This window comes from Pelophylax lessonae, assembly GCF_965119305.1.
Source record: "Pelophylax lessonae genome assembly, chromosome: 6".
Taxonomy (NCBI): Eukaryota; Metazoa; Chordata; class Amphibia; order Anura; family Ranidae; genus Pelophylax; species Pelophylax lessonae.
In genome coordinates, this window is record NC_138773.1 from 328,903,325 (window position 1) to 328,920,724 (window position 17,400).

At 47.2% G+C, this 17,400-nt stretch overlaps 1 protein-coding gene across 1 annotated transcript in view; it reads right to left on the reverse strand.

Moving 5' to 3' along the window:
* Positions 1-6,708: 6,708 nt before the first annotated feature.
* LOC309558761 (protein mono-ADP-ribosyltransferase PARP14-like) overlaps positions 6,709-17,400 on the reverse strand; it is a gene marked incomplete at both ends in the record, with an annotated part of 86,823 nt that continues 76,131 nt past the window's right edge. The window contains 2 exons of the mRNA XM_082261809.1: positions 6,709-7,349; positions 8,736-8,954. Of these exons, the coding sequence (XP_082117935.1) occupies positions 6,709-7,349; positions 8,736-8,954 (860 nt within the window). The remainder of the gene's footprint in view (positions 7,350-8,735; positions 8,955-17,400) is intronic.

Consider the following 17,400-nt stretch of genomic DNA (forward strand, 5'->3'; position numbering starts at 1 on the left):
TGGGGGATAGTCTGTGTTGGTACGTGTGAGAGAGATCCACCTTTCCAAGTTGTTGGGGTTCATCTCATACTTCTGAAGGTTTGAGGGTGCTGCCTGTTCCATACTCCCCCTACTCCTAGCCTTTTAGGGGTACAAACAATAGTAATTGGGGCCTAGTGTGGTTGTGTACGTGTGATATACATACACTTTTTTGGGATCATATTTTCTATTCCGCTATTTAATCAAAAACCTCTGGGGATCAGTTAAATTGGGGGATAGTCTGTGTTGGTACGTGTGAGAGAGATCCACCTTTCCAAGTTGTTGGGGTTCATCTCATACTTCTGAAGGTTTGAGGGTGCTGCCTGTTCCATACTCCCCCCTACTCCTAGCCTTTTAGGGGTACAAACAATAGTAATTGGGGCCTAGTGTGGTTGTGTACGTGTGATATACATACACTTTTTTGGGATCATATTTTCTATTCCGCTATTTAATCAAAAACCTTTGGGGATCAGTTAAATTGGGGGATAGTCTGTGTTGGTACGTGTGAGAGAGATCCACCTTTCCAAGTTGTTGGGGTTCATCTCATACTTCTGAAGGTTTGAGGGTGCTGCCTGTTCCATACTCCCCCTACTCCTAGCCTTTTAGGGGTACAAACAATAGTAATTGGGGCCTAGTGTGGTTGTGTACGTGTGATATACATACACTTTTTTGGGATCATATTTTCTATTCCGCTATTTAATCAAAAACCTTTGGGGATCAGTTAAATTGGGGGATAGTCTGTGTTGGTACGTGTGAGAGAGATCCACCTTTCCAAGTTGTTGGGGTTCATCTCATACTTCTGAAGGTTTGAGGGTGCTGCCTGTTCCATACTCCCCCTACTCCTAGCCTTTTAGGGGTACAAACAATAGTAATTGGGGCCTAGTGTGGTTGTGTACGTGTGATATACATACACTTTTTTGGGATCATATTTTCTATTCCGCTATTTAATCAAAAACCTCTGGGGATCAGTTAAATTGGGGGATAGTCTGTGTTGGTACGTGTGAGAGAGATCCACCTTTCCAAGTTGTTGGGGTTCATCTCATACTTCTGAAGGTTTGAGGGTGCTGCCTGTTCCATACTCCCCCTACTCCTAGCCTTTTAGGGGTACAAACAATAGTAATTGGGGCCTAGTGTGGTTGTGTACGTGTGATATACATACACTTTTTTGGGATCATATTTTCTATTCCGCTATTTAATCAAAAACCTTTGGGGATCAGTTAAATTGGGGGATAGTCTGTGTTGGTACGTGTGAGAGAGATCCACCTTTCCAAGTTGTTGGGGTTCATCTCATACTTCTGAAGGTTTGAGGGTGCTGCCTGTTCCATACTCCCCCTACTCCTAGCCTTTTAGGGGTACAAACAATAGTAATTGGGGCCTAGTGTGGTTGTGTACGTGTGATATACATACACTTTTTTGGGATCATATTTTCTATTCCGCTATTTAATCAAAAACCTTTGGGGATCAGTTAAATTGGGGGATAGTCTGTGTTGGTACGTGTGAGAGAGATCCACCTTTCCAAGTTGTTGGGGTTCATCTCATACTTCTGAAGGTTTGAGGGTGCTGCCTGTTCCATACTCCCCCTACTCCTAGCCTTTTAGGGGTACAAACAATAGTAATTGGGGCCTAGTGTGGTTGTGTACGTGTGATATACATACACTTTTTTGGGATCATATTTTCTATTCCGCTATTTAATCAAAAACCTCTGGGGATCAGTTAAATTGGGGGATAGTCTGTGTTGGTACGTGTGAGAGAGATCCACCTTTCCAAGTTGTTGGGGTTCATCTCATACTTCTGAAGGTTTGAGGGTGCTGCCTGTTCCATACTCCCCCTACTCCTAGCCTTTTAGGGGTACAAACAATAGTAATTGGGGTCTAGTGTGGTTGTGTACGTGTGATATACATACACTTTTTTGGGATCATATTTTCTATTCCGCTATTTAATCAAAAACCTCTGGGGATCAGTTAAATTGGGGGATAGTCTGTGTTGGTACGTGTGAGAGAGATCCACCTTTCCAAGTTGTTGGGGTTCATCTCATACTTCTGAAGGTTTGAGGGTGCTGCCTGTTCCATACTCCCCCCTACTCCTATCTGGAGGATGAGGAGGATGAGGAGGAGGAGGAGCTGGAGGAGGAGATGGAACCATGTTCACAGCAGGGTGGCACCCAGGCCAGCTCATGGCCATCACTGGTGCGTGGCTGGGGGGATACAGAGGACACGGACCATACACCTCCCACAGAGGACAGCCTTTCGTTGCCTCTGGGCAGCCTGGCACACATGAGCGATTACATGCTGCAGTGTCTCCACAACGACCGCCGAGTTGCCCACATTCTAACTTGTGCTGATTACTGGGTGGCCACGCTGCTGGATCCCCGTTACAAGGACAACGTACCGTCCTTAATTCACTCACTGGAGCGCGATCGCAAGATGCGCGAGTACAAGCGCACGCTGGTAGACGCCATGCTGCTGGCATTCCCATCTGACAGCGGGGCCACAGTGGAAGCACAAGGCAGAGGAGGAGGAGGAGGAGGTCGCCAACGCAACCAGGGCACCGCCAGCACCTCAGAAGGCAGGGTTAGCATGGCCGAAATGTGGAAAAGCTTTGTCAGCACGCCACAACAAACAGCAGCACCAGCAGCTCAGATGGAACGTCTTAGCAGGAGGCAGCATTTTACCAACATGGTGGAGCAGTATGTGTGCACACGCCTACATGTAGTGAATGACGGGTCTGCCCCCTTCAACTTCTGGGTCTCCAAATTGGGCACATGGCCTGAGCTTGCCCTTTACGCCTTGGAGGTGCTGGCGTGCCCTGCAGCCAGTGTATTATCTGAACGGGTATTTAGCACGGCTGGGGGCGTTATAACAGACAAGCGCAGCCGCCTGTCCAGAGACAATGTGGACAAGCTCACGTTCATTAAAATGAACCAGGCATGGATCCCACGGGACTTTTCCGTACCTTATGCAGAATAGCAATGGATACCGACCTTACCCACCCATTGTTCCATTTTTGCTCTTTCTCACTCTTTTGGGGTGTACCCTCATTTAAAATTTGTGAAAAGAAGCAGTGTTGGCTACCTCGTCCTCCTCCTCAGGGCCAGATTAATGTAGGGGCTATTGGAGCTGCAGCTCCAGGCCCCTACCTTTTATATAGGCCCCGGGTTGGCCATATTCACTGTTACCGCTCTTCTGTCACTTGTAAACACAGAAGTCTGGCTTCTATGCTCGCTTCCCCAGGCAGCACCCTCAGAACCTCCCCACACAGCGTGAAGGCCGGACAAGGAGGGACAGTTGGCGATGCATGGATGTGTTTATGGGCTTCAGAGACAGCATCCCATGTTGAATTAGGCATGCATGGCTGCACCCTTCCTCCTCTGGGTGCATGGCAAGGCACGGCCCTAAGGCCCTTCAAAATCCTCAGCACCAAGCCCATGATGCTGTTAATCCGGCCCTGGTCCTCCTCCACCGCCGCTTCCACCTACACCGCCCATAGGTGTGCGCAGCCTATTGCATTAAGGTGTGCACCCCAAAGTTGAAATACACATGCATGTGTTTGCCAGCAGGGAGAGTAATGTATCGGGGCCATGTACCTGTAGGCAAGGAGAAATAGAGCAGAGCAGGTCCCAGGGAGATCTTTCCCATCTCCTCACTGGCAATGCTATGTGCCCTAGGTGATTAGGGTGTGCCCAGGCACACCCAGCACACCCTGTGCGCACGCCTATGTCACCGCCACATCCACCACCACCTCAACCTCCCTCCTACTCCATATGGGCCTCGTCCTTCAGAGATGAAGAAGAACATTGTTTTATTTTTCTGTTTTTTTTTGTTGTTTTAAGTTATTTCCCTATCCACATTTGTTTGCAGAGCACTTGCCATGCTCTTAATTACGTTTTGCTGCCATTTGCAGCACTCTAGCCCTTTCCTTTGGTGTTTTAGAGCCATTTTAGTGCCTTAAAGTTCGGGTCCCCATTGACTTCAATGGGGTTCGGTGTCCGGGAAAAGTTCGGTAAAAGTCCGGGACACGGACCCGGACTTTTTTTTAAAGTTCGGCCGAACCCGTCGAACACGGACATCTAGGTGTCCGCTCAACCCTACTCCTGTAAACTATAAATCTCACAAACACGTGATCAATCAGTGCCTTGAAACTGCATGTGTGCAAAAATGCAAACATAAAACTACATATTCCTAAAATACATAGCAGCATATACAGTGAACCATTATCATATATTGCACATTTATAAAAAAAGAAATCAAACCAAAAAAAATCAATCAAATTTTCTTGCATAGTTCATAAAGTCCCAAAACAAAGATTGAAAATGTTTTTTCCGTGCATATAGTAAAGTGCAGAATCTTTAGAAATAATAAAGTGCGAACTCTTCAAAAATAAATGATTGATCACGGGTTTCTAAGATTTATAGGGTTTCTAACACACCCCTCGTGTGTGTTGCTTGTACTGTGCTATGTACTGTGATTGGCTGCAGCTCCTCTGTATCTCAGCAACGGATCAGCTTTGTGGAAACAAGGCCTGGGAATAGGAAAACGTAGAATATTTGATCAAGGAGCTTCGCAGACCCAAGTCCAGCATCTACTTTCTCTGAAAACGTAGAATATTTGATCAAGAAGCTTCGCAGACCCAAGTCCAGCAACTACTTTCTCTCATTGCTGTTATTTCAGAAGGTTGGGGGTACTTACAGTATGTACCGAAGTGAAGCCCCTCTCCTGGTATATCAGGTGTCACTAGTGGGCCCCCCAGACAGTTATAGCGGGGGCCACGCCCCTGAAGACGTCAGTCGTGACGAAACGCCGCGTCGGGCCGCCCTCGATGGACGCCTAATGTAATAGAGGACACTGGCTACCACTTTGCTGTCCAATTTGGAACCACGCAGGTCGGCGTGACATTTGCCTGTTATACCCTTTGTAAAAGCGAGTGCTGTATTATATTATACTTTCATTAAAGCGTATGAGAATATACTGCACTATGAAGGGTTTATTTCATTCTCTTCCTCTGAGTGGCTCCTATGAGATTTACTGTTAAGTTATCAGCTTGGGGAATCACCTGTGTGAAGAGGTCCGGTCTAATTTGTCACCAAGTGTGTTGCAGTCTGAGGACAGCTTAAAGCCCAATACTTCCAATTGTCTGGTAAGCATGTTTAAACACTCTTCTTGGTGGTGGATCTTCTTCACTCTACTACAATTGGTGGCAGTGCAACAACACTGGTGGAAATGGACTAATGATGGACTTTTTTATAACATTTTAGCGCTACATACTATATATGTTTATCTGTTTTCTACATACGATCAGTGTATGTATTGAGTGTAGCAGCTTTTAGAAAGATTTTATTGTGAGTTTATCTGCTCACCTTTTAAGTTTTTAGCGCAACTTCATATACCAGTATATTTCCATGACCACTGGGTTACGCTCCTGTTCCATGACAGCTGTTGGTCCCATTCCAGCATCCGTGTTTAGGCTGTAATGCATTCTCTATGACTGTATGTCTGTCCACCTGCAGGGGGATTGTTAGAGCTAGCTTTTGGGTGGCAACCAAACCTGATTTAAGCCAGCCAAGCCTGCAGTCTCCTGCTTGTGATAGTGTGTTTAACACATGCTTTAAGCTCCCTGTTTTGCTGTTTGGATTCCCTCATTTATGACCTTGAATTGAAACTTGGACTACTCTCTGAACTCTACCTGCCTGTCTACAGATTTGACACTGACTATTCTGAACCTTGCCTGCCTTGTACCTGGACTGTCACTGAACCACTCTGCCAACCACAAGTGCCAGTTCACTGTGCTCGGTTCATGCCTGCCCAGGCATTGTATCCAGGCACTATAACATTGTGTATAAGACCTGGGGGAAACGAAGTATTGGTAGGCCAGCTTGCCCTATGGGAAAGAGGACTGCTATAGGTGAGGAACAAAGAAGCCAGCTATAGTGTCTGACAACCTGGGTAAGGGCTAAACGTGACTGCCACCTGTATCAACTGTGTTGAGAAGATACCCCAACATTTATATTGACTCAGGAAGCACAGTCACCTTCAGCCAATCACCATGGAATTTGTAGATATTGATTGTCCAATATATGACCTATTTGCTATAGGTGAAGAACACAGAAGCCAGCTATAGTACCTGACCACCTACGTTGGGTGTAAGTGTGATAGCATGGCCCCCAAAAAAATGATTTACTTGAAAAAGGTCCTGGCCAGACCCTATGCCTATTGTGCAATTCAGCCATGGTCTTATTCATTCTAATGGCTGATCTGTACCCATGCAGCCATCCAGAGGGGAACCTATGCGGCCTCCGATCGAGACTTTTTACAAGCAAATGCTGTGTTGAGCATCAAAAAGATCTCTGGAGGAGGCTGAAGGAGGAGTTTACCTCTATGGATAGTGGAAAGGAGGGAAAGTAAAGGAGAACTTCATCAAAAGTCATCAATCCCAACCACAACACTACCTGCCTGGAGTTTGCATGTTCTCCCTGTGCCTGCGTGGGTTTCCTCCGGGTACTCCAAAGACATGTTGGTAGGTTAATGTGAGTTAGGGACCTTAGATTGTAAGCTCCTTGAGGGTAGGGACTGATGTGAATATGTAATGTATATGTAAAGCGCTGCGTAAATTGACAGCGCTATATAAGAACCTGAAATAAATAAAATAAATAAATAAATAATGGCAGCTTCCTTTTTCTGTCCTTACAGGTTCACTTTAATGAGGATAATAGAAGTTACCGTGTTTAGATATACGTTGAAGCTTTACAATGTTCCCTCTGGGATCTCTTGCAGTTTCCAGTTCTACAATCGCTGTGTATTTTTCCCTGTTTATATCAATGTGTATACTTTGTCTGTCCTCAGTCTTGGCCTTCTCCAGCTCCATGTTTGTCATTTTGTCGAAGGGAATAAATTTGTCTCCGCTGAAATATCCCCATTCCACCAGATTACTGTAATGCTCCGCCTCCCGCTCTTTCATCCTCTTATCTCGCACATTCTTTATAATGTCTTGGATTTTTTTACTGACCTCCAGGACATCTTTGCACACGCCCAGCACTTTGATGGTGGAACTCAGTGAGTCAAAAATAACAGTAACGTGATAGGTCTTCTGAAGCTGGCCCAAAGCCTCATGGTCCTTGTCATCAAACTTTGGGATCCAGTCATCTGTGATGATGTTCTCATTCTGCTCCTTCATTATCAGATCACGGAGCCAGACTTTCGTCTTGTCAACGGCGTCCTGACTTTCCGCACACAGCTGGATAATAGCTGGTTCAATATTTTCTCTTATCTCAAAAACCTTGGATTCCTCTTCTTCATCTTCCTCTGCATTATAATTCCACGTCACAAGACTCACTAAGCCTGTTTGGGAGACAAAAATTAAATGTATGTAACTGGACTCTGTGGGAAGAGTCACACCAGAAGAAGGACTTAAAAATAGGGTCACTGTAGACCAGGGATCCTCAAACTACGGCCCTCCAGCTGTTGCAGAACTACGATTCGGGAGGCATTGTAAAACTCTGACATTCACAGACATGACTAGGCATGATGGGAATTGTTGTTCCTGAACAACTGGAGGGCCATAGTTTGAAGGCCCCTGCTGTAGACTTTATCATACAATCAAAAATAAGCAGCTTCATTTTATATTTACTGCGGCAGTCAGCCCCTCACAGGCAAAGCGACATAGGACTACTGTGAGGCTCTAGGGGGCGAGCGCGCACCGCCGGAGGCGCGCTCCTGCCCCTGCTCGCTCCTGCACATCCCTGCGCGTGTGACCGGCGGACCTGATGTCCGCCGGTCACTCGCGATCGTCCGGTGCAGAGGGAGAAAGGCAGGCGGCTGATGTAAACAAAGCCGTCTGTCATTCTCCCCTGTGTAAGTACAGAGATCATACGGTCCTGCTATGTAGTATCGTATGTCCCTGTTGTTACACCACTAGCCACGCCCCTTTACAGTTAGAAGCACGCCCCTAGGGACACACTTAACCCCTGGATGTCTAATAAAGTTAACCCCTTCCCTGCCAGTGTCATTTTTACAGTAACAGTGCATATGTATAGCACTGATTACTGTAGTAATGTCACTGGTACCCCCAAAAGTATCAAAAATGTCAGTCAGGGGTCCGATCTGTCCGCCACAATGTCGCAGTCCCGCAAAAAAAAAAATCGCAGATCGCCACCATTACTCGTTAAAAAAAAAAAAAAACAACAAAAATGACAGAAATCTTTCCCTTAGTTAGTAAATGCAATAACTTTAGCGCAAACCAATCAAAATACGCTTATTGTGATTTTTTGTACCAAACATATGTAGCAGAAAACAAATTGGCCAAAAATGTTAAAATATTTGGATTTTTACTTTTTTTTTTGGGAATTTCATGTAAAAAAATTTGAAAAATATTGTTATTTTTGCAAAATTTACGCTCTTTTTTTGTTTATAGCGCAAAAAGTAAAAAATCGCAGAGGTGATCAAATACCACCAAAAGAAAGCACTGTCTGTGGGGAAAAAAGGACGTCAATTTCGTTTAGGTACAATATCACATGACCGCGCAATTGTCCGTTAAAGTCACGCAGTGCCGAATAGCAAAATAGGCCCTGGTCAGGAAGGGGGTAAAATCTTCCGGGGCTTAAGTGGTTAAGAGGGCAGTGCATAGTGCAGTATCAGCCGATGAGATTCAATCTATTGTAGGTTACTAAAAAAAACAGCCAACTAACAGAGCCCAAACATGATTGGTATAAAGGTATCAGCACTCACATTTCTTGATCTTAGAAAATCCAGACAGCCAGGAGGATTGTTTTGCTGCAGCAGATTCGGCCTTCACCTTCATGGCATTAAGGAAATCATCTACGATTTGCTGAAGCGGAGTGACCAGTTTCACCATTAGAACTGATCTGGGTGAGTTATGGCTGACAAATTCCATCACTGCATCTAACACGGCTTCGGCCACCACATCAGAGGATGTCATTCCCAAACCTGCCAATGATATGTGTATGTTACTATGTAATCATGAATTATACATACAGACACTGTGTGGCCTTACCAGCCTGGACCTGTATTCAAAAACGTATGTCATGTACATGTAGCACTGCCCCTTTATGAGCTGCTGGGTGTGGATTCCCCTGGGTTACCCAAAGCAACAGTCTGTAAAACTTATCACTTTAAGACTTGGCTCAGACAATGAACAGTCCAGGGAATTTGGTTTTTGTGTTTTATTTTAGGACTTGGATGGGAGAAGGGATGAGTGGGATACTCAACTTGAACTATGCACAATTTCTGTAATGAGTGCGGCAAGGCCGCTGCTTCACCTTGCTACAGATATGAAGTAGAAAATAGGTTCCTGACTGTATTATTCTTCAGGGACCTGACTTGGCACCCCCTTTCTCACTTCCTGTGCATGCTAGCCCCTTGTCCACTCACTCTCCACTGGAGTGGTCCCCTTCCTGGGCAGACCCCTGGCAAGCTTCCCGGTACTCATGGACACTGTTTTTCCCTGGTTTGCTCTGCCTTCAGCTCCACTTGTCAGTATCCTGGACCTCCTGGCTCAGCATCACACACTTGATCCACTAGACCAACTGCCTGTGACCACCTTCCTTGCTGACAGTAGGAGAGACAAACGTCACCCTCCTCCTGGGATCTGGCTTCCTGCCTAAAGACACATGTGCCCCTGGCTTTTATGACCTATCCCAGGATGCACCACTGTTGTGCCAACCCACTGGAACAGCCAAAAAAGCCTGTGTTTCACTGGCTGGGTTTCCTTCACTGTCCAACAGGCTGCCCTATTGGATACAGTGGGGACATTACCTCAGACCAAGTGAATCACACATGGACAGATGTAACAGGCAAAACTACAGATCAGGCTCCCCTGATAAGCAGATGGAGCAAACAATGCTTTTACCTAGCACCTACCTAGGAGGGTGCTGCATACATACAAGAACGAGGTCTACATCACAGGCATCATTCCACTGACCTGCAGTTATTGTATACATGTAATGGGGGTAGATAGCGATGGAAGGTTTGTATAATGTCGGGATAGGCAGTGCAAATAGACCATGTGTAGTGTACTTCGGCCTTTATTAACTCGCATTGACTCTGATCTATACTTATCTCATGCAATGTCTTTTTTATTTTACTTCCAGCCAGTTCTAGGACAAAATCACCCAGTGCCCAGGGGTAAGATGGGAAACTGTACCCCCAAGCACCCCACAACCTTCAGCCTATCAGACACTCCAAACTCCATTCCAGCCCGCTCCATTGGGTGGACAAAGGGACAAGGCCAATAGCCTATGTTTGTAAAATTTGTGACATACATTGAAAAGATACCAACGTTTCTAGTACACTGCAGCAAATTGAAAAGTTTAAAGTGGAGTTTCGGCCACGGGGGTGAAATTTAGATAAAAATCCGTCAGGGACAGTCAGGGCTAGTACATTCCATAATGGATAGCCTCTGAACTGTCCCGGGTTGCACTTACATTTTAGAAGAAATACTTACCTTGAAAATGTCTTCTCTAGCGCTGCCATCTTGGATGTGGGCAGCTGAAGCCAGCGCGTCCTCTTCTGCGTCCTCTTCCGTGTCCTCTTCTCCCAGAATGCACTGCACCGGCCCCGCTGGTCACTTCCAGTGCAGGCGCGTCATCCCTCCACAGCTTCTGGGCATGCCTAGAAGCTGTTTAGCAGGGAATGAGGCGCCGCACCGGAAGTGACGAGCGGGGATGGTGCAGGCGCATTGATTCCTGGGAGTGATGATGCTCATCTCCCAGGAATCAATGCAAAGAGGAAGTGACGGCGCGGGCCGCGGCCGCAGAGGGTGGAAGTGGAAGAAAGGTGAGTATATTTCCTTCTATAATAAGGTAAGTAAACAAAAAAAAAATCGTAACTATCCATTTGTTTTTCAGGTAACGAAAAGCAAGCGGATGGCCCGAAATTGATTATGTCGATTTTGAGGCCGGAACTCCGCTTTAAGGTCAGTGCACAAACAATGGCCTAACAGCGGTGAAAGAAAAACATGTCCTTGGGTTGATGATGTCACTAAAAAAGAAAAATGCCCTTCAGTTGGTGGTGGTGGTGGTGTCGCTTAAATGGAAAATGTCCCTGCATCGGTGATGTCACTGGAAGAAACACCACTACAAAGCTCTCCCCCACCCCACCCTCCCCTCCCAGTACAGAGCTCTTCCCTCAATCTGACACTACAAAGCTTATCACCCATCCCTTCTCAGTAAATAGCTCACCCCAGGGCACGTGCCCTTTCACCCCTGAGCCCCCCCCCCACCTTGTCCTGGCTCAGGTTGCTTTGATAGCGGCCTTCAGCTCCTCTGCATTGTTGGGTCTGGTGTCTCTCATCTTCCTCTTGACAATACCCCACAGATTCTCTATGGGGTTTAGGTCAGGCGATTTTCCTGGCCTATCAAGCACAGTGATCCCATGATCATGTGACCAGGTATTGGTAGGTTTGGCAGTGTGGGCGGTGCCAAGTCCTGCTGGAAAATGAAATCAGCATCTCCATAAAGCTGGTCAGCAGAGGGAAGCATGAAGCGCTCTAGAATTTCCTGCTAGAGGGGTGCACTGACTTTGGACTTGATAAAACACAGTGGAGCAACACCAGCAGATGACATGGCTCCCCAAATCATCACTGACTGTTGAAAATTTTGCATTTCATTTGGAAATTAAGGTCCCAGAGTCTGGAGGAGTGGAGTGGAGAGGCTTAGAATGCAAGTTGCATGAGGTCCAGTGTGAAGTTTCCACAGTCAGTGATGATTTGGGGAGCCGTGTCATCTGCTGATGTTGGTCCACTGTGTTTTATCAAGTCCAAAGTCAGCGCAGCCCTCTATAGATAAACTTTGTAATAAATGCCCATTGTCACAGTACACAGACTGACCACCTACTGACACAGCACACACAGGCATAGAAAACATAGACAGACCGTGAGCAGTTTGTTTTATACCCTCTATCAGCCTTTTGTTAACCTATATTTTTTTTACCTTGAAATCGTCCTCAAGTCTAGAGGAACTCTTGCTTATTTTAGGGGTCATGGGGAAAAATGCACCTTCCAACTAATAACTATTACATTATATTGGTGTTCCTTACGTTGGAGGTCAGTGGGAAGAATGTTCCTTACCAGTGGCGGCTGGTGCTCTAAATATTTTGGGGGGGGGGGGAGCAAACAGAAAAAATGTAATAGGCATTGCTTTGCGGCAAAAAACGCTGTAAACATTGCGTGACTTTGAGGTCACAAAAGTGTGAAAGAGGCCTTCAGTATTCAAGGTATAGTGTGCCCCCTTAAATGCAGAGTGACCAGCGTGCCCCCTTTTAATGCAGAATGACCAGCGTGCCCCCTTTCGATGCAGAATGACCAGCGTGCCCCCTTTCAATGCAGAATGACCAGTGTGCCCCCTTTCAATACAGAGATTAGTGTGCCCCTTTCAATGCAGAGAGATCAGTGTGCCCCCTTCAATGCAGAGAGATCATCGTGCCCCATTCAATGCAAAGAGATCAGTGTGCCCCCATTCAATGCAGAGAGGTCAGTGTGCCCCCATTTAATGCAGAGAGATCAGTGTGCCCCCATTCAATGCAGAGAGATCAGTGTGCCCCCATTTAATGCAGAGAGATCAGTGTGCCCCCATTCAATGCAGAGAGATCAGTGTGCCCCCATTCAATGCAGAGAGATCAGTGTGCCCCCATTCAATGCAGAGAGATCAGTGTGACCCCATTCAATGCAGAGAGATCAGTGTGCCCCCATTTAATGCAGAGAGATCAGTGCCCCCATTCAATGCAGAGAGATCAGTGTGCCCCCATTTAATGCAGAGAGATCAGTGTGCCCCCATTCAATGCAGAGAGATCAGTGTGCCCCCATTTAATGCAGAGAGATCAGTGTGCCCCCATTCAATGCAGAGAGATCAGTGTGCCCCCATTCAATGCAGAGAGATCACTGTGCCCCCATTCAATGCAGAGTGACCAGCGTAGCGTAGCGTGCCGTGCCCCCCCCCCCCCCGAGACAAGTGCACTTACCTGCAGCTTCTCCTCAGTCCCCCGGCGTCTCCTCGAGTCCCCCCGCCTCCTCCTCGGCCAATGGCATGGTTTTGCCTTTCGGCCAATCAGGAAGCGGGTCTCGGACCCGCTTCCTGATTGGCCAGGAGGAGGACCCGTGTAACAATAGCGAATTTTCATTTACTATTGTCACACAATGGTTGGGCTCGGGGCGCACTGCTCTGCCTATTGCCTCTGCCTCTGGCTCTAATCAGGTGACTCAGGAAAAAAAAAACCCCATTGAGCTCCATAAGTCCGGTGCCTCACATGCAGATTGGGGGGCCGGACGCATGGATAGGGGGGGGGGGGCGGACGCACCAGCCACCACTGTTCCTTACATTGGTGATTGGTGGGAAGAATGTCCATTACATTTGTGGTCAGGGGGAAGAATGTTCCTTACATTGGTGGTCAGTGGGAAGAATGCTCCTTACATTGGGGATCAGTGGGAAGAATGTCCCTTACATTGGTGGTCAGTGGGAAGAATGTCCCTTACATTGGTGGTCAGTGGGAAGAATGTTCCTTACATTGGTGATCAATGGGAAGAATGTTCCTTAAATTGGTGATCAATGGGAAGAATGTTCCTTACATTGGTGATCAATGGGAAGAATGTTCCTTACATTGGTGGTCAGTGGGAAGAATGCTCCTTACATTGGTGATCAGTGGGAAGAATGTCCCTTACATTGGTGGTCAGTGGGAAGAATGTCCTTTACATTGGTGGTCAGTGGGAAGAATGTCCCTTACATTGGTGGTCAGTGGGAAGAATCCTCCTTACATTGGTAGTCAGTGGGAAGAAGGAGGAGGACACACCCAAGGAGCTCTCTGTGAGATCCAGCCCTTTTCAAGCCTGGGCCTTGCTTGCTAGCTTGGCCCAGGAACAATGCCTGATCCTGGGGGAGGCCCTGGGAGGGATCCCCCTGATGACACGGGGCCTAGTGAGGAGGAGGTGGAGGACCTGTCTGTGGGTCCAGGCCCCGATGAGAATGCGGATGTCTTCAGCCAGAAGGTTATCAATCGTTTTAGGGCGATTGGGAGAGCGGAAGAAAAACTTAATGTTTTGAAGGCTGAACACAAATCCTTCAAAACCAAGTATTTCCAGGCCTGGAGTAAAAATCGCACAGCCATGAAGCCTGAGTTACAGGAATTGGAAGAAAGGGTAAAGGAACAAACTTTATTATTGGAAAGGCTGAAAGACAGAAGTGGAGCATTTAAAGAAAAATTTGACAATGAGAGGCGATTTACCAGCCAAGCATCAGCAAGTTCTGTGGATCAGCAGCCTCAGTTAATGGATGACCAGGCTCCATCTGCCTCTGCACCTCTCCCCCCATGCCAGAACTGGGAATCACCAGCGGCAACCAGCCAGGGGGTTGAGAGTGGACATGGATCCCTGACATTCATCCAGCAGATGGAGTCACCCCTGAAAGCAGACAGGTTTGTATTTTCTGATGATCCATCAGAAATCCCTGAGGATGGGCAGAGGAGATACAGGCCAGCAAAGCCAGTAATGGTGGAGAAATCCCAGTACACCATGCTGCCATCCAACATGTCTGCCCCATCTGCTGTAGTGGATGGTGTCCCAGGTGAGAAAGAGCTCTGCATACAGCTACCTATTGGAGTTACCGCTTTGGAGAAACCGAGTGCAGACATGCAAGCCCCGGACCATCAGACGAATGTGGATGGACCTGCATTAAACACCCCAGGCATGGATTTTGCTGGTCTGGCTGAGACCAGTAGTCCCACGGCAAGCAAAATGGCTGCCAGCTCCAAAGAGCCTGCTTCATGTTCACCTGAGCCTCCCAGTCTTCCAGTGCTGATTGCTGATGGGGGAGGGGATCAACATAGTTCTGGAAGTGGAATGGAAGTAGCAATGGAAATATCCTGCAATGCTTTACCTGCTGCTGTGTTAAAACAGAATGCTATTTCCACAGCTGAAAACCCTGTCCTAGTGGAAGAGAAGATGACAGCTGGAGTTCTTACCAATGCAGCAGCAACTATGGATTCTGCTGTGAAGACAACAGCAATAATAAGTATCCCAGCAAGTATAAAAAATGACAATGTTAAAGCAATGAATGTGGTGGGTGGTGGTGAAGGGGTTAGTAATGCTGGGAAAAATAAAAATGACATTTCTCCTCCTGCTCAGCAGAGGAAAGATTCGATTGCACAGATCAATCCCGAATCTGTGCAATCGTTATCTGCTAAGTGTGTGTCAGATAATTTAAAAAAAACTGATGGATTTTCTGCTGGGAGGAATGTTGGAAGCTATGCTTCAGCTTTGGGGAGTCACACCAGGGTGGGTGGTGGGAATTCTGTTATTAGTCAAAATTCAGGGAGGTTTGGTGGGTATAGGAGGAGGAATGTGGTACAGTTGAGGTGGGTGGGGGATGGAACTCCGCCAGTAAGGGGGAGGGTGGCTGAGTTGATTTTGGAAATGGGGTTTAAAGCTTGTGATATTTTTGCTTTAATTTGCCCGGTGGGGAGTTATGAATTTGATTTGTCGTTTGTAAAACCTGAAAGTTTGGATCTCTTCTGGGAGAGATTTAGGAGGTGCAAGGGCCTTCAGCAGTGGAGTGGTTTGGTGCCAAAAGTGATTTCAAGGCAGCCTCTGATAAAATCAGTGACCATTTTGGTGCGTAACGAATCCATACCAGAGGCTGATTTATTAGTATGGCTACGCCGATATGGCGAGGTCCTCACTCCACTGCGGAAGGTCCTTGATGAGCATGGGATATGGACAGGGGCCTGGACAGTGTCGCTAAAATTGGGGGTGCTGGGCGATGTAGTTCAGCACCTTCCCTGCTCAGCCTTTCTGGGTAGGGATAGGCTGACCATTTTCTACCAAGGTCAGCCTAAGGTGTGTAATAAATGTGGTGATAAAGGCCACTTTGCATCGTCCTGCACCCACAAGAAGTGCTCACTGTGCCAGGATTTAGGCCATTTGGCCAGAGAATGCACCCAGATTCGGTGCAATTTGTGCCAGCAGCTGGGTCATCCATATAGCCAGTGCCCAGAGGCACTGCATAACTTGCCAGGATTGGAGACTGAGCTGCAGAGGCTTGATAAAGAAGATGAAGCAGCTGAAGTTAGAGAGGAAATTGTTGTTGCCCCTCCTGTGTCTGTTGTGTCAGATTCTGTTTCCCCTAGTGATGTGGTCCCTGAGTCTGTGTCTGTTGTGTCAGATTCTGTTTCCCCTAGTGATGTGGTCCCTGAGTCTGTCCCTCCTGTTGTTCCTACATCTACTGTGCGTAGATCCTCCAGACTAGCGGAAGCTGCTGGGGGGGCGGGTATAGTGGATCTTCCCCCTCGGCCTACTCCACCTCCAGTCCCTGTCTCTCGACACCGCAAACGCGGCCAAGAGGGTGCAGGGGTGCTGGATGGTGGTGGGGTCGATGGGGTTGAGGGAGGGGTGTCCATGTCCCATGTCTCACCCTCTGTTGTGGAGGATTCGGATGATGAGGGGTGGGAGAGGACAAAGAGGAAGAAAAAGAAGAAGAGGAAGACCAGTAAAGCGGTCACTTCTTCCTTACAGTTAGAGCCAGGAGGGGTTCCTCTTGGCAACACATTTTCGGTTTTATCAGGGGAGGAGTTAGTATCCGATTTATCTACTTTATCATCTATGGATGAGGGGGAGTCACATAGTGTAAAGAGAGCTGTTTCGGGTGATGAGAGTGTGGTGGAGGTTAAGAAACGACTACCCCAATCATCCTGATGGCAGTGCCCGCTCTGATAAAGGTGGCGACCATTAATGTCGCCAGCGTGAAATCTGCAAGAGCTCGTGATATTGCCTTATTTTTGCTCAGTGAGTTTGATGCTGAGATTTTATTTTTGCAAGAGACCTGGCTCAATACTTTGGCCGATGTCCATCTAGCAAAAAGGGAGTGGAGATGCGGTCCCTCCTTTTGGTCTCTTGCGGCTGAGCCTTGCAGCGGAGTTGCGGTTCTTTTTAAAACCAATATGGTAACGTGCCGGCGGATAATTGAGGTAGAAATGGGGAGATGCATGGTCTTAGACGTCTCTGTTAGGGGGCAGGACCTGCGCCTGATCAATATCTATGGACCGCAGTCAAAATGGGACAGGAAATGCCTCTTCACAAAGATCAAGCCCTTCCTTTTTACATCCCAGCAGGTTGTCTTTGGAGGTGACTTTAACACCATAATTAGGCCTGAAGACAGGAGGGTCTCCATAGACAGGCTGGGTTATGATAGCGTTTTTCTTAGAGATATGGTTAGACAAGCAGGCCTGGTAGATGTGCACATTAAGCACTGCCCTGGCAGCACGGGATTCACGTTTCAGAGAGGGAATAGTCAGAGTAGGATAGATAGGTTTTTTTTAAAGGAGAACTCTGCTTTCTCGGCTCCTGAGTTGAGGGCGGTGGAGTTCTCTGACCACTGTATGCTGTCTGTGA